Source organism: Mobula birostris, chromosome 6, assembly GCF_030028105.1.
Source record: "Mobula birostris isolate sMobBir1 chromosome 6, sMobBir1.hap1, whole genome shotgun sequence".
In the NCBI taxonomy this organism is placed as follows: domain Eukaryota; kingdom Metazoa; phylum Chordata; class Chondrichthyes; order Myliobatiformes; family Myliobatidae; genus Mobula; species Mobula birostris.
The window spans coordinates 115,215,256-115,236,904 of NC_092375.1; the positions used below are offsets into that span (position 1 = coordinate 115,215,256).

The following is a 21,649-nucleotide window of genomic DNA, read 5'->3' on the forward strand; positions in this document are numbered from 1 at the left end:
GCTGTCAGGGGTGGTGGTAAAGGCAGATACATTGGGGATGTTTAAGAGACTCTTAAGTAGGCACATGGATGATAGAAAAATAGAGAACTTTGTAGGAGGGAAGGGTTGGATTGATCTTAGAGTAGGTTAGTAAGTCGGCACAACATCATGGGCCAGAAGGCCTGGACTGTGCTGCACTATGCTCACTCACCTCAGGGTATCGCGGTGACGGAATGCAGAATGTACTCCCCAATGGCAGTGGTGGTAGTGGGGTGAATAATGAGTAACTTCTCTCTGTGTGCAATGATTCCAGAAGGCAGATCACCACTGTCTTCTCCAGGCGATTCAAGGACAGGTGAAGCATGCTGAGCTTGCTAGTGATGCCCACTTAAAATTCTATTTTAAATCAACATTAGAATCTTTCTTCAACTTTAGTTATCTTTGTTTGGCTCCCACAGGCTTCCATTAATCGCCGTTGGCTATCTGGACGGTACCATTGGGATCTGGGATGTTCCGTCACAGACACTTCGACACAAATGGCAGCTTCAGGTAAACGAGTTCTTCAGACACTGTGTCTGCCCTTTCCATTCTGGGTGAGCGTTTCGTGTACGTGAGTGGGGACTCTTCTGTGTACACTTCAGCTGTGGGACACTGGAGAAACACCCTTAATTACTTCTAGAGGAAGTATTTCTCTGGAACATCAGAGATTAAGGGGCTGCATGAGACATAGAATAGATCACAGACCCTTTTGGCCCACCTTTGGGCAGGTGGGGCTCGTCAGCCTTGGACGGCAGCTTGCGTAGGAGAAGGAAAACTCTGATTTTAAACCTCCGCTGCCTTGCGGCCATACCCATCCATGGGAAAGGCTTCGGAAGTAAACCCCGAGGAAGAAATCTGGAGCTGGGTTCCCTAAGGCAGCTTGATGTTGTTTAAAACTTCACTCTGGCAGCCTCTGCGATAACATTGGAGCCAAGCTGTATCGGCGCTAGCCCTTCCCTTGGACTACATCAGTGACGTGGAGAGGGGGAACCCATTGCATAGGCAACAGCCAGTTCTTCAAATCTTCCCACCCAGGCTTGCGCCCTGGGGAGGACACAGTCCACCAGAAGTGCAAACCCATGATCCCCTGGGATCCACAGCTGCCTACCTACCTAACTGGCGCACAATGTGGTGCCAACCTTTTAACTTACTCTAATATCAATCTGACCCTTCTCTCCCACATAGCCCTCCATTCTTCTTTCATCATGTGCCTGTCTAAGAATTTCTTAAATGGCTTCTAGCACCACACCTCCACACGTAGCAGCAGTGCGTCCCACACATCTACCACTCTGTGTAAAATCTTACCTCTGACATACCTCCTACAGAGTAATAGTTGGGCGTGGACTACATGGGCCAAAGGGCCTGTTTCTGTGTTGTAGTGTTCTAAGACTCCTACCATTTTCTCCAATCACCTTAAAATTTTGCTCCCTGCTATTAGCTATTAAAGTCCTGGAAGGGGATAAAACACTCTGGCTATCCACTTAATCTATCACTCTTATCATCTTGTACACCTCTATTAAGTCACCTTTTGTCCTCCTTTGCTCCAAAGAGAACAGCCCTAGCTCGGTCAACCTATCTTTATAAGACATGCTCTCTAATCCAGGCAGCATCCTGGTAAATCTCCTCTGCACCCTCTCTAAATCTTTCACATACTTCCTATAATGATGGGACCAGAAATGAATACAATATTCCAAGTGTAGTCTAACCAGAGTTTTGTAGAGCTGCAACATTAGATCGCAACCCTTGGACTCTGTTCCCCAACTAATGAATGCCAACACACCATACACCTTCTTAATCAATTTGTTTGGCAACTTTGAGGGATCAATGGACGTGGACCCCAAGATCTCTCTGTTCCTCCGAATCCTGTCATCTGCCAGCCTTTGTTTTATAGCCATTAACACTATCCAACAAGATGAATAAACACTCTTCTCATCTTCATCAGGGATGAAACTTGTCATTGTAACCTTGGTTATGATTGATACCTGTTTCTGCCTGGAGCCTGAGAAGAGTTTATTTGTCATATACGCCTGGAAAGCACTAGATCCTTTTTCACTATCCAACAAGATCCTGATGAAGGGTCTTGGCCCAAAAGCTCAACTTATTTTTCCCCTTTCATAGATGCTGTCTGACCTGCTGAGTTCCTCCAACATTCTGTGTGGGTCACTGTGGATTTCCAGTATCTTCAGTATCTGTTGTGTTTTAAGATTCATCAGTGTCTGAAGTGTTCCATCTGACCCAGGACTTGAGGTGCAGGCTCACTGACCAGTTCTCCCATCCTTTAGGCCGGCATTGTCCAGTTGCTGTGGGAGGAGCACTCACCAATTATATATACGGGAAGCCTCGACGGGGCTGTGCGCATCTGGGACGCCCGATCGGGAAGGATGGAAAATGAATGCTGTGGGCACGCGGCAGAAATCCTGGACTTTGTGGTGAACAAGTGAGTGAATCTGTCTCCGCTTCATCTTCTCACCACCAAGACATAGCATTTACACTCCCCAACATGTGCACACATACTGAAATGTGGCAGTGATTCTTGAGCTGGACTAGAGACTGGGGGCTGCTACTTCAGTTGAACTGAGGGAAAATTTTGGCTTGTTGAAGGCTAGGACTTCATCCAGTGGAACTTGGAAATACAGATCTGTAATTCCTTGAATGTGGCGTCATGGGTACTGTAGCGGTAGGCACATTGGCTTTCGTAAATCAAAGTTTTGAGTACAGGAGAAGTTGTACAAGAGGCTAAGTTTAAAGTGTTACGTGCAGATCTGGCACCTACCTATGAGAAAGATATCAATAAGATTGAAAAGAGTATAGAGAAAATTTACAAGGATGTTGAGAGCCTAAGTTACAGGGAAAGGTTGAATAGGTTAAGACTGTATTCCATAAAGCACAGGAGAATGAGGGGAAATTCAATAGAAGCATACAAAATTTTGAGGGGTATGGATAGGGTAAATGCAATCATTTTTCTACTGAAGTTGGGTCACAGATCAGAGCTAGACCTCAAGAACTGGAGGGGGTCTTTTTCACTCAGAAGGTGGTACAAGTATGGAACGAGCTGCCAGCAGAAGTGGTGAATGTGGGTCAATTTCAACATTTAAAAGGAGTTTGGATAGATACACGGATAGGAGGGTATGGAGTTCTATAGTCCATGTACATGTCTATGGGACAAGGCAAAATATCAGTTCATCGGGGACTAGATGGGCTGAAGGGCCTGTTTCTGTGCATAGTCCTCTGTGACTCTAACTTGGAGGACTGAGAGATGATATTCAAGAGGTGTATAAAATCATAAGGGGCATGGATAGGGTGAATATGCACTAACATTTCCCCAGAATTATGGAATTAAGAGCTAAAGGGCATAGCTTTGGAGTGAGAAGGGAAAGATCTAATACAGTGTTTCCCAACCTCTTTTAGCCCGACACCCCCTCTAAAGCACCCTCATACTTGCCAACACCCCCTTTAAAGCACCTTCATACTTGCCAACACCCCCTCTAAAGCATCTTCATACTTGCCAATACTCTTCTTAGGCACAATATACTTTCTGATGCCCCTCTAGTGTAAAAACATGTCTACCATATGCTAACATGAGTAAAATTCTGTTTTAAATTTTTATCTTTAAACCTAGCTTACACACTACCTGTGCACTGTGCAGCAGCTTCGATATCAATGTGATCCTTGAGCTTGATGGTTTTCAGCAAGAGTTGAAATATCTGGTTTAAGTTGTGAAGGCAAAAGCCTCAAGTCCCCATGTATAACGATGTACAAGTAGTTTCTGTTTTGTGAGTATTTGGTTCACTGCACTGAAGCCTCTTTCAACAAGATAGAAGGATGGAAATGTAATGGAGAGCAGTTTGGCTGTTCTCCAAAGGCCAGGAAATTTTATAACAGTGTAACCACATAAAGTTGACATTTTTGAAATGCATTTTTCTGCTCCATCATTCTGAATTCCAGTAACAACTTCTTGCAAGCTCGCTTCCTGTTGTTCCACCTGGCAGAGAAATGGGTTACCGTAAATTCCGGTGTATAAGTGGAGAATTTGGCCCTAAATTTTTTGTCCTAAGATTAGGGGGTCGGCTTATACAGAGGGTGCCAACTTTGGAAAAACGAATACACGGAAGACAGGTCGTATTTATTGGCTGTTTTTGAGTCAAATACAAAAGAAAATACAAACACTTATGAAATCTACACAAAAGAAAATATCTACAAAACACATTCTGTTTCTCAATTTACTTGTACACACTGTTGTCATCAAATGTTCAGAGCTTGGAACGCTTACACTCTTCATTATCTGACTCTCCAAAAATCGCATCCCATTCTTCGGCAGTGGCCATAAGGATTGTCAATTTCTGCTTCAACACCGTCATTTGCAGCTTTACGGGATGCCAAATCTCCATCGTCTTCTTCCCAAAGCAAATGATCTTCAGTGCCATCCAAAGCATTGCTGATGCTGCACTTCTTGAAGGCCTTCACAATGCACTCGGCCTTCATTTCCTCCCACGATTGCACTACCCACTCGCAAACTGTAGCTAGAGATGTGGCCCTCATATTTCCCGCTGGAGTGAATGACTGATTTCCAGATATCATCCATTTGTTCCACTGTCGATGCATGAATTCTTTGAGTGGTTTGTTTAAACTCACATCTAGTGGCTGGAGCACGGACGTCAAACCAGTGGGGATGACTGCAATGTCCGTATTTTCAGCTTTCAATGCTGCTTTTGTCTCACCTGACAAGTGCGCTTTGAACATGTCCCAGACAAGTAGCAACTTTTCCTTCCTGAAGCCCTCGGGACGTCGACGCCACACCTCTTTAACCAACTTCAAGCAATCTGCTTCGTCCATTCAGCCGTGTTCTTGAATGTAAACAACAACACCCCACGGGAATTTTTCTTTCTTTGGGAATGTTTTCCTTTTAGAAATCACCATTGGTGGTAGTTTGGTCCCATCAACCATACACGTTAACACAACAGTAAAATGTTGCTTCTCGTGTCCAGTTGTTTTGACAAGGACTGTTTTCTCCCCCTTCTGATTGACAGTGTGGTTGCCAGCAAAATCAAAGAATATTGGTATCTTGTCCATGTTACCAGTCAGTGAGAGTGGGTAAGAATGTGCCTTTCGATACTTGATTACAAACGATTGGAAGGCCGTAATCTTATTCTCAAGGTCGCTTGGCAACTTCTGAGCAATCTTTGTTTTTTTATCTCAACACAAAATCACATCTGTTCATAATCACGTAGCTTTGAAATTTTCGCTGACCTCAGGGTGTTTTTCGGCCCATTTCAATGCTTGAACTCGAATCATTTTTCTGGTAACAATGTATCCAGATGATCACTGGCGATTCACCCACTCTAAAACGTTTTCTTCCAGTTCTGGCCACTGACATGTTCTCCCATAGTTTGCACATTTTGTCTTTGGCATTTCCCTCAGCGTGTCCTCTGCCTTTCTCCACTCTCTCACTTGTTTCTTGTTTACACTAAACTTCTTAGCAGCTGCAGAATTATTCATTCCTTTAGCAAAATCAACAGCCTTCAGCTTGAAGCCAGCATCATATCACATTTGTTTTAATCTTTTGTACATGGTGGTCGCAAACTCAATGCTGAGTACACGTACTGATCCCACCACCCCGTGTTATGTTTTAACGAGATTATGATGGGTGCTAAATGGTTTCACGGGGATTATATTTCAGAGGATTCTTTACCATTGGGAACCTAATCCAAAACTTACCTCCCTGATATATTTATTAAGAATTCGCTCATAACGCTCTATAATGTGTAGGCCTATTTTCTTATCAGGTACTGGTTCACAAAATTTCCAGATTCCGGATCCGGCAAAGCTGAGTACTGGCATGTAAGATCTTGTAATCTTTTTGGGTTAAATCAAAAACCTTTACAAAAGGGGTCGGCTTATACAAAGGTAACATGAAAAAAGTCACTTTTTTAACCTTGAAACTGGGGGATTGGCTTATGCTCTGGGTCGGCTTATACACCGGAACTTACGTTAATTACCCAGTCTGGAATTTCCAGATCGTTCAAATCCTTGAAACGATTCTGAAAATCCTTCTTCAGTGACTGCAGGTGTAAGCAGTACTCTTGCGAATCACCATCTGTGAAAGAGAGTGCCATAGTTGCCATGCGGGGAACTGTGAGAACATTCTTCTCCCAATATTATGCTTATATTTCCAATTTTCTGATAAAAGTGGACACCACACTTTTTGCCTGGATTAAATTGAAATTACCACCCAGCAGTTTCATATTTAGAATGTTCATTTTATTATACAGTTCGGCTAGGTATGCCACAGCTTCATATAGAGGTTCATTCTTGTTTCCCAAACTCTTATTGACTTGCAGCAAAAATTCAACCACAGTGTCAAAAAGATCAAAGAAACGTTTTAAGCAGCAGCCTTTTGACAGCCAATGCACTTCAGTGTTAAGAAGCAAGCATTCAAACTCTTCATGATTATCTTGGCATAACTGATGAAATATTATACTACAGGTTTCCCCCGCCATCCGAAGGTAGAGCGTTCCTATGAAATGGTTTGTAAGCTGGAATGTCGTAAAGCGAAGAAGCAATTACCATTTATTTATATGGGAAAATTTTGTGAGTGTTCAGAGACCCAAAAATAACCTACCAAATCATGCCAAATAACACATAAAACCTAAAATAATATTAACATATAGTAAAAGCAGGAATGATATGATAAATACACAGCTTATATAAAGTAGAAATACTTTCCCACAATCATTGCCTGAACTGTTCTCCGTAGCGAAAATCTCACGCAAGCGCTCTTGGCAGAAACATGCGCAAGCTCTATCGGCAGCAAATCTCACGCAAGCACTCTCCAATAACCTTGAATCTATGAAGCTGCCAAATCATACCAAATAACACGTAAAAATACACAGCCGATATAAAGTAGAAATAATGTATGTACAGTGTAGTATCACTTATCGGAATTGGTTCAGTGCTGAGCACACTGATGATGGTGTGTTAGGTTGAGTCGTCGGAGTTTGGGTGGTGCAGTGGCCCCCACCCTCCAGGCTGCTGACTGATACATTGCCGCAAAGCATGCAGGGATCCAGCGGTAGCCAGGATGCACCCAGCACATCCTTAAGAAAAAAGCTGAAATAAACAACCTAGTTAATTAGGTGCCTTCCGGCACGTAATTAATTAGCTTGTTTATTTCGGCTTTTTTCTTAAAGATGTGCTGTGTGTCTCCCGGCTACCGCTGCATTCTCCGTGAATCGGTATCTGTCCGCGGCCTGGGGGTCAGGGTGGTGGGACACTGAGTGTCATCTCATCATCGTCTGTTTCCATTAGAGCAGGCAGCTCATCTTCTCCTATGACTGCCCGCCTCGATGTTGAAGGTCGAGGTTCGTCGTCTGCTGTGGCTGATGTGGAAGGCTTGCTTGACTGCTGAGCCTCACGCATTTTTCTATCATACAGTTCTTTGTAAGCACTCAAACCATGCCCTAAACCTACGTACCCTTTCAAAATTAAAGTCGTACTTTATCATTACTCATTCGGTTTCGATTGTTATCCTTTCCTCTTCCAGTTGCATCAGCTCTTCATCTATCAGTTCTTGGTCATGGGATGCCAAAACCTCTTCAACATCACCTTCATCAGCTTCCACAAGCCAAACTCACTTTGTACTTACTTCATTCACCACGATCAAAATGCTTAATTATGTCTAGTTTTACGCTAAGTGTAACACCCTTACGAGCTCTTTTAGGCTTTTCTGATACCTTAGAACTCATCTTGCAAACGGCTGCTCACAAGCACGTGTTTAAGCAATGCCGGCGAGAATGCTGTTCCGAATCTGGGGGAGAGTGGCTGCTCGGGGCGCGCGGGGATTTTTTTCGCGCGCTGCTTTTTTCGTAACAGTGAAAACACCTTCTGTTAGCGAAAACAGGGTACTAATGTAGGTCTTTCGTAACAGTGAGGTTTTGTAAAGCGAATGTTCGAAAAGCGGGGGACACCTGTATTTAATGGATGAGCTTTAATTTTGTTGATAGCTTGAAAAAGTCATGCTTGAAAAAGGTTGATGGCTGAGGTTTTTGACTGGAAGGTGTTGATGATGAATTACACAATGGATTGTGAACAGACCCGGAATTTCTTTTTTCATAAATGCCATTAAACCAGCATGGTGACCTGTCATGTAGGATGCTCCATCTGTTGCACAAGAAATCATGTTCCTGATTGGAATGCTTTTATCCTCAATATGCAATTTGAGTTTGTTGTAGATTGATTCTCCATTAATACAAACGTTTGTATTTGTTTTTAACTTTTTACGAAAGAGTATCTCTTCATAAACTTTTCCATCTTTGATAAACCGTACATATGGCATTAGCAATGCCTCTGTCTCGAACAGTTGGCTCATCCAGTTGTATCTCAAATTCTGTTTTTTGTAGCTCTGTGCATGTTGATACTCAATGTCTTCACTTATTTCGTTAATATGATGAGCTACAGAGTTACTACTCAAAATACTGGTATCTATTTTGGGAACAGTGGTGAGCACTTCTGATACAGCAGGGATTATTACTCTTTTACCAACTGTATAAGGTTTTCCACACTTTGCCATCATTTTAGAAATGTTATAAGAAGCAATGAGATCACTATAATGGTAATTTTTTTCTTAGCTTTCTTGGCAAATGACTCGAGTGTGCAACGCTTTTCAAATGCTTCTTTCATCTCCTGGAACTGAGTATACCATAAGTAGCCTTTTCAGGGTGCTTTTACGGAAGTGTTCCTGCAATCTTGATGGTTTCATTAGACAGTAAAGTATTACAAATTAGACGCATGGGGTGTCGCTGATCTGATGGGAACGGAATAAAACCGTACTCCAGGTATGTAACATTCTATTGACGCACTTCCTGTAGTTTCTGTTTCTTAGCGGGATTAGAATTCAAGGCCTCACCACCTTCAGACTCATAGAGATTGCGCCATACGTATTTATCCATCATTAACAGGGCTAAATTAAAATAAAAACACAAACTGGGAATGCCTGTCAGATGTTGACGATGGCAGCGAGTTGACACAAATGGAACAATGGTAGCAGCACACAAAGGCAAAGATGATGATGATCACAACGGAGCAAATTACGTTGTCAAGGATTCAGATTGGAATCTGAATGTTAGTCGGGACAGAGCTGGTGTTCAGCAAGCTACCTTTATACTGTTCCGGTTAGTGGATTGACCAATCACGTATGGTCTCATAACCCTCAAAGATGGTTCTTGACTGCACTTATGAAGCCGAGGTCACTTTCAACACCTCGAGGAATCCTCGGGTTGGCAGGTTCAATGGTTCTATTTCATTGTTTGGTTCTGGCCAGCGCGGTACCGTTGCACAACCTGTTTTCTGTAAATCTGTAGAGAAAGTTGAGAGGGCGTTCTAACTCGTTCCGTGCCACAAGTCAAGGGGGACTGTTGGGCACCCTGGTTGCTAACTTATGCATCCCCAATACTGTCTGTTTGGTTGATGAGGTTGGGTGAGATTGCCGAGTTTCAGATGCATTGTGACGATGAGTTCTCAACATGGAAGGAACTTCTAGAGGAAGTTGTTAAGACAGGTACATTAACAACTTTTAAGGTACTTTGACATTTTCTTGATATTCCTAAACCTTCTCTATCAAAGTTAAAGTCAAGTTTATTGTCAGATGCACAAGTCTGTGAGTGCACAGGTTCAAAGAAAACCTTATTTGCAGCAACATCCCAGGCACAGAGCATCAGATAAGTAGCATTCAGAATGAAAGCATAGAGTAAACAAGTAAAATAGTTTATATAGTAAAATAGTTGTACGCAATTTTTATATGAAAAAGCACAAATGGCGGGGGGGTCAATCTTAGTGGAAGTGATCAGCGTTGTTAAACTGTAGTGATGGGGTTTTGCTAGTTGGTACATGAACCAAACGGTTGAAGGGAAGTAGCTGATTCCGAACCTGGTGGTGTGGGATTTTAGGCTTCTGGGAACTGTGAGAGATGGTGGGGATGTTGCCTTCCCAGGAGCTTCCGTAGGTACTATCCCATGGTGAGGAGGGATGTGCCTGTGAGATATTGGGTTGAATCCACTATTCTGCAGTTTCTTACATTCCTGTGCACTCGAATTGCTCTACCAGACCATGATGCAACCAGTCAGGATACCTACAGCAGTACATATAATGAAGTTGGTTAGTGTTCAGTGACAAGCTGAACCTCCTCAACCTAAGAAAGATCCTGGCATGCTCTCTTTATGTTTGTGTCTCTTCACAGGGCTCAGGATAGGTCATCTAATATGTTAATACCCAGTAATTTGAGTCCCTCTGCTGGTCAGGGTCAACCGTGGATGTTGCATCCTACCTGAGCAGCGGGGCAGGTTGATATGGAGAGCAAACTGTTGCCCATGCGGCAGACTGCCTCTTTCCACACAGCTTATGAATCCAAAGGGATAACAGAGATTGATATAGGTTGGCACCAGCACTGTCACAGGAGCTGGCAGTCAGCGTTGAACTCAGTGACTGCCTTTGGACTCCAGCTCTAGATTTTTTTCCCTCAGGGTTTCCTCCCAAAGTCTCCCCCATGAGTAGGTATAGATGTAAGGCAGTGGAGGTATGAGATCTGAGCTTTCTTCTCCACTGTGAGCTGCCCATCAATAGCAACGGTTCCATCGGCCTTACTAGCTAAGACACGCATGAAGGTTAGAAACTGAACTTGATTGTTTGAGGCTACCTGAGATACATGCGATTGGGAGCACTTAATAGGTAGTGGGAGCTTATCCCCACTAGCCTCCGCCACCACCACTGCATAGCGCAGGAAAGCTGTACCAACTTTTCAAGCTACTCGAAGATCAATCTAACCATTTTCTCCCACATAGCCCTCCAGTTTTCTGCCATCCATGTGCCTTTCTTGCTCTGGTAAACTGGGTCATTGCCACCAGTGATTCGTCAACAACAGTAATATCGACATTGAACTTGAAGATTGCATCAGAGCAACGCTTAGCCACACAGTCATGGGTGTATAGAGAATAGAGCAGGAGGTTAAGCATGCAACCTGGAGGTGCACTTGTGTTAATGGTAAGAAAGGAGGAAATGTTCGCATTTCTGGCTAATTGAGGTATGACAATGAAGAAGCTGAGTATCCAGTTCCCTGATTTTCAAAACCCAAAACAGAACATAGAACGGTACAACACATTACAGGCCCTTCAGCCCATGATGTTGTGCTGACTTTTTAACATATTCTAAGGTCAATCTAACCCTGCCCTCCTACATAATCCTCCATTTTTCTACATCCATGCACCTATCTAAGAGTCTCTTAAATGTCCCTAATGTATCTGCCTTTACCACCACCTCCATCAGGGTATTGTACATTCCTACTACTCTCTAAAAATAAAAACAACTCACCACTAATATTCCCTCTATACTTTTCTCCAGTTACCTTAAAATTATGCCCCTTCATATTATGTATTTCCATCCTGCAAAAATGTCTCAGGCTGTCCACTCGTTCTATGCCTCTTATCAACTTGTAGATCTATAGAACATAGAATAGTACAGCACAGTACAGGCCCTTTGGCCCACAATGCTGTGCCGACCCTCAAACCCTGCCTCCCACATAACCCCCCACCTTAAATTCCTCCATATACCTGTCTAGTAGCCTCTTAAACTTCACTAGTGTATCTGCCTCCACCACTGACTCAGGCAGTGCATTCCACGCACCAACCACTCTCTTGAGTAAAAAACCTTCCTCTAATATCCCCCTTGAACTTCCCACCCCTTACATTAAAGCCATGTCCTCTTGTATTGAGCAGTGGTGCCCTGGGGAAGAGGTGCTGTCTATCCACTCTATCTGTTCCTCTTATTATCTTATACACCTCTATCATGTCTCCCCTCATCCTCCTTCTCTCCAAAGAGTAAAGCCCTAGCTCCCTTAATCTCTGATCATAATGTATACTCTCTAAACCAGGCAGCATCCTGGTAAATCTCCTCTTTACCCTTTCCAATGCTTCCACATCCTTCCTATAGTGAGGCAACCAGAACTGGACACAATACTCCAAGTGTGGCCTAACCAGAGTTTTATTCATTGCGACTCCTAAACTCTAACCCTCGACTTATGAAAGCTAACACCCCATAAGCTTTCTTAACTACCCTATCCACCTGTGAGGCAACTTTCGGGGATCTGTGGACATGTACCCACAGATCCCTCTGCTCCTCCACACTACCAGGTATCCTGCCATTTACTTTGTACTCTGCCTTGGAGTTTGTCCTTCCAAAGTGTACCACCTCACACTTCTCCGGGTTGAACTCCATCTGTCACTTCTCAGCCCACTTCTGCATCCTATCAATGTCTCTCTGCAATCTTTGACAATCCTCTACACTATCTACAACACCACCAACCTTTGTGTCGTCTGCAAACTTGCCAACCCACCCTTCTACCCCCACATCCAGGTCGTTAATAAAAATCACGAAAAGTAGAGTCAAAAAGTAGAGACAAAAGTCTCTGTCAAGTCACCTCTCATTCTCCTTTGTTCCAAAGAGAAAGCCCCTAGCTTGCTCAGCCAGAAAATCCACAACTTGCTCAACTGTGTGTTATAATTGTATTGAAATATTTATGAACCCTTCTAAGTAAGGTTGGATGCTGAGTAACACTCAGCAGATCAGGATGCATTTGCGGATTGAGAAATTTTTCACGTCAATATTCTTCTGCTTTTCCTGCTTGTGGCTTTTACTGAGCATGATTCATTTGAAGCATTTTATTAGTAAGCATGACTGCTTCATGTCTTTCACTGGAAAAAGTTGTCTCAACTTTTATGTCCCACTGAGTGACGTTGCCCAAGAATTTTGTGACGTCAAGAGTTTATTTTGCTGCATAGCAATGATTATGAAGTTAAAGAGATAATGCCTTTGGAACTTGCATTGACAAAACTCCACCGAAAGTTTGAAAATTAAACACTGCAGATGCTGGAAACTCATTTCTGGGAGCACTCAGCAATGTTTTTGCAATCCAAAGATTCTTCGGAAGCCAAGAATGAGGCTTATAACTTAATGCAAAAGCAAAGAAAGAGCCAACTAAAAAGTAGTCACGGACTTCTCATACCAGACTAAGGATAACAGAAATTTCATTGATAACTGTTATCTAATAAAATTCAAGTATTGTGATACCTGCTACCGAAACTAAAAAGTTTCTAGTAAATAGATGCAAGTGTACTGTAATTACTGGAAAATTCACTGTATATAGGTGAATGTATAAAAATAGAAGCAAGCATAGAAACATTAAATTATAAGAAAAAAAGTAACAATTTTACAGCTCAATTCAAGAGCAGGAGTAAAGAGGACCTTAAAAGTGAAACATTAACTTTTGAAGTTGCACAGATGTTGCCGGATTTGCTGAGTGTTTCTGGCATTTTCTGTTTATATTCCAGAGGACTGACCTCAGTCATAGAGCACTACAGCATAGATATAGACCCTTTGACCCAGCTAGTCCATGCTGACAGTGGTGCCACACAACTAATCCCAATTTGCTGTGTTTGGCCAATATCCCACCAAACCCCACCCTCTGTGTACCTACGCAATTGTTTTTTAAATACTGTTGTACCTGACTCAGTCACTTCCTCTGGCAGCTTGCTTTATACAAAAGATATAAAACAACCCACGCACCTTCCCCTCTTCTGGTCTCACTTATCACCTCAGCCACCCACCCATCTTCCCCTCTCCCTTTTAATTCTATTTCCCATTCCCATTCCTATTCCACTTGACTGTCCGTGGCCTCCTCTACTGCCATGATGAGGCCACTCTCAGGTTGGAGAAGCAGCACCTCATATTCCAACCAAATGGCATGAACATCGATTTATCTAATTTCTGGTCATTTCTTCACCCACCCCTTTATCTCTTTTTTCCATTCCTCATTCTGGCTCCCCTCTCACCCCTTCTTTTCCCCTTTCCTGCCCAACACTTCCCTCTGGTGCCCAACACTTCCCCCTGGTGCCCGTCCTCCTTCCCTTTTTCGCATGACCTACTCTCCTCTCCTATCAGATTACTTCTTCTTCAGCTCTTTACCTCTTCCACTTATCACCTGCTGCTCTTACTTCACCCCCTCACCTGGTCTTACCTGTCATTTTCCAGCTTGTCCTTGGCCTCTCCCAGCATTCCCATTCTGGCTTCTTCTCCCTTCTTTTCCAGTCCTGATGGAGGATCTTGGCCTGAAATGCCGCTAATCCTCCCCCACACCCCAGTAGATGGTCCCTGGCTTGCAGAGTTCCTCCAGCATTTTGTGTGTGGTGCTGTTTACACAAAGGGTAGTGTAGCAACCAGGCGTAGTGGTTAAGGCAGCATCTATAACAACTTTTAAAAGACACTTGGAGAGATACATGATAAGCACAAGAGATCCTGCCGATGCTGGAAGTACTCAGCAGGTCAGGCAGCATCTATGGAGAGGAATAATAGTTGACATTACAGACTGAGACCCTTTGTCAGGACTGGAAAGGAAGGGAGTAGGGGCTAGAATAAGAAGGTAAGGGGAGGGGAGAGAGTACAAGCTGAAAGTTGTAGTGAGTCTGGATGAGCACGTGGTCAAAGAGTCAGAGTAAGGAAGTTTAAATCTTCTCTTCAGGAATTCAGTGAGTCCGTCTCTTACCGCTCCCCTTCTGACCTCTGCTGTTCTCCGATTCTTCAACCATGTGCTCATCCAGCCTTGCTTCTCTTGGAAAGGTTTTCCAATGGAATACACTCTCACTAAGTTTCTCAAAGTACAATTGTTATCAAAGTATGTATACCATGTACAAACTTGCGATTTTCTTGCAGAGTGCCACAATACAAGGAAACACAATAGACTCCATGAAAAACCCCACACAAAGACTGTCAAACATCTAATGTGTTGGGGGGGGGGCGGGTGGAGATTAAATCATGCAAATAATAGAAAAGGTAAACAAATAATGCACATTGCTGGCTGGGGAGGGTGGGTGGCAGGCGATGAGTGTTGCCATGCTTTGTACACCCACGAGGCATGTCCACAACTTTTTAACCCTAACCCATACATCTTTGGAATGTGGGAGGAAACCCACGTGGTCACGGGGAGAAAGTACAAACTTGAGAGCAAAGTGGTAATTTCAGACCAAACTTGAACCACTGAAGGATGCTCAAAGCTGTGGCAGAACTGGAAAGTGATCACCCCATACAAAGTGAAACCAAGCGATATAGATGTGAAAAAGGCTTTGCTCCCTGATGAGTTCAATTCCTTTAAGGCTTGCTTAAAGAACTTCCACACCTCGAAGACCCTGTGGTTTCAGTCTCTAAGGTTGATGTGAGATCGTTCTTCAGATGGGTGAACCCATGGAAAGTCTCCAGCCCAGAAGGGGTCCCTGTCGGAGTACTAAAGACTGATCAACTGGCTGGATTGTTCACTGATATCTTAAACCTTGTGCTTTGGCGATCTGAGGTACCCATCTGCTTCAAGCAGGCTTCAATTATACCACTGCTGATGAAAATCTTGGTAACCTGCCTCAATGATGATTGTCCAGTAGCACTGTGATGAAGTGCTTTGAGAGGTTGGTGATGAAACATATCAATTCCTGCCTGAGGAGTGACCTGGATCCACTCCAGTTTGTCTACCGTCACAACAGCTCCATAGCAGATGCTATATTGAAGCCTCGGCATTAAATACTATCCCCTCAAAACTAATCAATAAGCTTCAAGATCTAGGCCTCAATACCTCCTTGTGTAACTGGATCCTCGATCTCCCCACTTGCAGACCCCAGTCAGTTCTGGTTGGCACAACATCTCCACAATCTCCATCAGCACAGGTGCACCTCAAGGTTGTGTGCTTAGCCCCTGCTGTACTCACTAGTTTGTTGATGACACCACTGTCATTAGCTGAATCAAAGATGGTGATGAATTGCATATAGGAGGGAGATTTAAAATCTGCTAGAGTGGTGTCATAACACCTAACCTCTCACTCAATGTCAGCAAGACCAAGGAGATGATTGACTTCAGGAGGAGGAAACTGGAGGTCCAAAAGTCAGTCCTCATTGGGGAATCGGAGATGGAGAGTGTCAGCAATTTAAAATTCCTTGGTGTTATCATTTCAGAGGATCTGTCCTAGATCCAACATGAAAGTGACATTACAGAGAAAGTACGGCAGTTCCTCAACTTCCTTAGAGGTTTGCGTAGATTTGGCATGTCATCTAAAATTCTGACAAACATTTAGAGATGTGTGGTGGTGGAGAGTATATTGACTGGTTGTATCACAGCCTTGTACGGAAGCACCAATGCCTTTGTATGGAAAAGTTTACAAAAGAACAATGAATATACCACAGTCCATCATGGGTAAAGCCCTCCCCACTGTTGAGCACATCCACACAGAGCACTCATCATCGAGGACCCCACATCCAAGCCACGCTCTCTTCTTGTTGCTGTCCTCAGGGAGAAGGTACAGCAGACTCACTTTCAAGGACTCTTCATCTCACATTCTCAATAGTTATTGCCTATTTATTTTTTATTATTATTATTTTTCTTTTATTTGTAGTTTCTAGTATTTTTCATATTTGTTGTTTGTCCCGTTGGGTGTGGTCTTTCTTGTATTTAATCTGAATGCCTGCAAGAAAATGATTCTCGGGGTTGTATATGATGACGTACATGTAGTTTAATAATAAATTTGCTTTTCAACCTTGAACTTTGAACTTTACAGACACTGGTGGGAATTGCACCCCAATCTTACAACTGATGCTGTAAAGTGATACAGTATTCACTATGCTACTGTGCAGAGAGAGAGGTATACACATTTAAAGGGGTGCAGATAGGGTAAATGCAAACAGTTTTTTTTTCTGCTGAGGTTGAGTGAGATTAGAACTAGAGGTTATGGGTTAAGGGTGAGAGGTGAAATATTTAAGGGCAGTGTGAGGGAAACATCAACAGACAATAGATAATAGGTGCAGGAGTAAGCCATTCGGCCCTTCGAGCCAGCACTGCCATTCACTGTCATCATGGCTGATCATCCACAATCAGTATCCAGTTCCTGCCTTATCCCCATAACCTGTGATTCTGCTATCTTTAAGAGCTCTATCCATCTCTTTCTTGAAAGCATCCAGAGACTTGGCCTCCACAGCCTTCTGGGGCAGAGCATTCCATATATCCACCACTCTCTGGGTGAAAAAGTTTTTCCTCAACTCCATTCTAAATGGTCTACCCCTTATTCTTAAACTGTGGCCTCTGGTTCTGGACTCACCCATCAGTGGGAACATGCTTCCTGCCTCCAACGTGTCCAATCCCTTAATAATCTTATATGTTTCAATAAGATCCCCTCTCAGCCTTCTAAATTCCAGAGTATACAAGCCCAGTCGCTCCAGTCTTTCGACATATGACAGTCCCGCCATCCCAGGAATTAACCTTGTGAACCTACGCTGCACTCCCTCCATAGCAAGAATGTCCTTCTTCAAATTTGGAGACCACAACTGCACACAATACTCCAGGTGTGGTCTCACCAGGGCCCTGTACAGCTGCAGAAGGACCTCTTTGCTGTTATACTCAATTCCCCTTGTTATGAAGGACAGCATGCCATTAGCTTTCTTCACTGCCTGCTGTACTTGCATGCTTGCTTTCAGTGACTAATGTACAGGAACACCTAGATCTCGTTGTACTTCCCCTTTTCCTAACTTGACTCCATTTAGATAATAATCTGCCTTCCTGTTCTTACCACCAAAGTGGATAACCTCACATTTATCCACATTAAACTGCATCTGCCATGCATCTGCCCAATCACCCAGCCTGTCCAAGTCACCCTGCATTCTCATAACATCCTCCTCACATTTCACACTGCCACCCAGCTTTGTGTCATCGGCAAATCTGCTAATGTTACTTTTAATTCCCTCATCTAAATTATTAATATATATTGTAAACAGCTGCGGTCCCAGCACTGAACCCTGCAGTACCCCACTGGTCACCGCCTGCCATTCCGAAAGGGACCCGTTAATCGTTACTCTTTGTTTTCTGTCAGCCAGCCAATTTTCAATCCATGTCAGTACTCTGCCCCCAATACCATGTGCCCTAATTTTGCTCACCAATCTCCTATGTGGGACTTTATCAAAGGCTTTCTGAAAGTCCAGGTACACTACATTCACTGGCTCTCCCTTGTCCATTTTCATAGTACATCCTCAAAAAATTCCAGATTAGTCAAGCACGATTCGCCCTTTGTAAATCCATGCTGACTCGGACCAATCCTGTTACTGCTATCCAGATGTGTCGTAATTTCATCTTTTATAATTGACTCCAGCATCTTTCTCACCACTGACGTCAGGCAAACCGGTCTATAATTCCCTGTTTTCTCTCTTCCTCCCTTCTTGAAGAGAGGGACTACATTAGCCACCCTCCAATCCACAGGAACTGATCCTGAATCTATAGAACATTGGAAAATGATTACCAATGCGTCCACGATTTCTAAAGCCACCTCCTTAAGTACCCTGGGATGCAGACCATCAGGTCCCAGGGACTTATCAGCCTTCAGATCCAACAGTCTATCCAACACCATTTCCTGCCTAATATAAATTTCCTTCAGTTCATCCATTACCTTAGGTCCTTTGGCCACTATTATATCTGGGAGATTGTTTGTGTCTTCCCTAGTGAAGACAGATCCAAAGTACCTGTTCAACTCGTCTGCCATTTGCTTGTTCCCCATAATAAATTCACCCGTTTCTGTCTTCAAGGGCCCAATTTTGGTCTTAACTATTTTTTTCCTTTTCGCATACCTAAAGAAGCTTTTACTATCCTCCTTTATATTCTTGGCTAGTTTACCTTCATACCTCATTTTTTCTCCGCATATTGCCTTTTTAGTTACCTTCTGTTGCTCTTTAAAAGTTTCCCAATCCTCCAGCTTCCCACTCGTCTTTGCTACGTTATACTTCTTCTCTTTTATTTTTATACTGTCCATTACTTCCCTTGTCAGCCACGGCCTCCTTTTACTCCCCTTAGGATCTTTCTTCCTCTTTGGAATGAACTGATCCTGCACCTTCCGCATTATTCCCAGAAGCACTTGCCGTTGCTGTTCCACTGTCATCCCTGCTAGGGTATTGTTCCATTGAACTTTGGCCAGCTACTCCCTCATAGCACCATAGTTCCCTTTGTTCAACTGTAATACTGACACTTCCGAGTTTCCCTTCTCCCTCTCAAATTGTAGATTAAAATTTATCATATTATGGTCACTACCTCCTAATGACAAGGTGGTGAGAGTGTGGAGCAAATTGCCAGTGGAAGTGGGGTATGTGGGTTCAATAGCAACATTTGTTAAATTTGGACAGGTACAGAGAGTTATGGTCAATGGGACTAAGCAGTTAATAGTTTGGTACAGATCTGATGAGCAGAATGAGATGTTTCTGTGCTGTAGTTCTATAATTCGATTCTTGTTCACATTCACCCACTACCTGTGATGTAAAGATGAGGGAGACGCCAAGTGAAACATAAACATGATGAGATCTTGCAAACCTTGAAACCATCTTGCTTGTTTATTAAATCACGGCTAATCCGCTACTCACTTGCTTTTAACACTCTGGCCCATCTCTTGATCTTTGTTTTGCCCTGCAACCCCCTTCCCTCCCCCCCCCCCCGTGGATGCCCAGAACCAAAGGCAGTTACTTCATATAGAATGTAAGGTGGCATGGTACCTTAGCAGTCAGCCTAACGCTTTACAGGTCCAGCAACTGGAAGATCAGGGGTCAGTATCTCCTCCTATCTGTAAGGAGTTTTTATGTTTTCCCTGTGACCACGTGGGTTTTATTTTTGTGCTCTTATTTCAACGCCGCCCCCTCCCTACACATATTCCAAAGACATATGGGTCAGAAATGGGCATACTCTGTTGGTACCAGAAGTGTGGTGACGTTTGCGAGCGGCCCTCAGCACATCCTTGGACAGTATTGGTCATTGACGTATTTCACTCTATGGTTTCAATGTACATGTGACAAGGCTAATTTTTAAATTGTGACGACTTTCTTTTGGTACCCTTGCCTGCCTCTTGATCTTTCTCTTGGAGGCCGCAGACAAATTTGGTGGCTTTGTTTCCCACCCTCCTCCCTCCCCAATGTTATTATAGCTAGGGGTATTGGAGTTCAATTCCATTGCTGTCTGTAAGAAGTTTGTATGTTCTTCCGTTGGTCACTTGGGTTTCCTCTGGGTGCTCTGGTTTCTGTTCACAGTCCAAAAATGTAGGTTAATTGGCCATTGTAAGTAGTTCGGTGATTAGTTTAGGTTTAAATAGGTGGGTTACTGGGCAGCGTGGCTCCATGAGCTGGAAAGGCTGTGTACAGCTGAAATATCCTTTCTGCACTTTCCTGTTCCAGATCAGATGAGCTAAAGACCAACATTCCATCAGACTTCCTAATACACCCATATGTATCCATGAGCTTTTAGTGGTTAGCTCTGTCCCACAACCTTTGGCCCCTCGTTGCTTCAGAACCATTCCAAACTGACTGTGATTCAGTGTGGGTCCCTTATACTTTTCCCACATTGTACTCTCACCCACCACTTTGCTTCCTGTCAATCCCTTTCTATTCCCTGGTAGTTTGTCCAGTTGTGGTGTTGGATTTCAGTTTATTTTCCCATTTCCCAAATTCTCATAGTGTCAAAGATCAATACAGCATGGATATACACCCTTCAGCCCAACCAGGCCATGCCAACCCAGGTATTCCCAGTTCCCTGCATTTGGCCCATATCCCTCTAAGCCTCACTTCTCCATGTATTTCTTCAAAGCTTCTTCATTGATACTGTTATACTCAAAAGGTTCAAAGGAACATCTAAACAAGTCTGATGCATTTTGGAAACAAGTCCTGTGGACTGATGAAGTTAAAATAGAACTTTTTTGCCGCAATGAGCAAAGGTATATATGGAGAAAAAAGGGTGCAGAATTTCATGAAAAGAACCCCTCTCCAACTGTTAAGCACAGGGGTGGATCGATCATGCTTTGGGTTTGTGTTGCACCCAGTGGCAAGGGGAACATTTACTGGTAGAGGGAATGAATTCAATTAAATATCAGCAAATTCTGGAAGCAAACATCACACCCTCTGTAAAAAAGCCAAAGATGAAAAGAGGATGGCTTCTACAACAGGATAATGAACTTAAACACACCTCAAAATCCACAATGGACTACCTCAAGAGGCACAAGCTGAAGGTTTTGCCATGGCCCTCACAGTCCCCTGACCTAAACATCATTGAGAATCTGTGGACAGACCTCAAAAGGGCAGTGCATGCAAGACAGCCCAAGAATCTCACAGAACTAGAAGCCTTTTGTAAGGAAGAATGGGCAAAAATCCCCCAAACAAGAATTGAAAGACTTAGCTGGCTACAAAAATGGTTTCCAAGCTGTGATACTTGCCAAAGGGGGTGTTACTAAGTACTGCCACGCAGGGTGCCCAAACCTTTGCTTCAGCCCCTTTTCCTTTTTTGTTATTTTGAAACTGTAAAAGATGGAAATAAAAATGTTTTCTTCCTTAAAATATTAAAGAAATGTGTCATCTTTAACCTTATGCCTTTTGGAAATCAGTTAATCTTTTACTTGCTTAGCTACTCATAGTAGCAGAAATTTTGACCGGGGTGCCCAAACTTTTGCATGCCACTGTACCTGCCTCAACCACTTTCTCTGGCAACTTGTTCCATATATTCACCACCCTCTGTGTGGAAATGTTGTCTCTCATGTCCTTTTTAA

The 21,649-nt window shown here is 43.3% G+C and overlaps 1 protein-coding gene across 1 annotated transcript in view; it reads left to right on the forward strand.

Moving 5' to 3' along the window:
- The window catches only part of aamp (angio-associated, migratory cell protein), a 54,484-nt gene that overhangs the window by 24,231 nt on the left and 8,604 nt on the right, over nt 1-21,649 (forward strand). The window contains exons 9-10 of the mRNA XM_072261084.1: nt 438-528; nt 2,301-2,455. Of these exons, the coding sequence (XP_072117185.1) occupies nt 438-528; nt 2,301-2,455 (246 nt within the window). The remainder of the gene's footprint in view (nt 1-437; nt 529-2,300; nt 2,456-21,649) is intronic.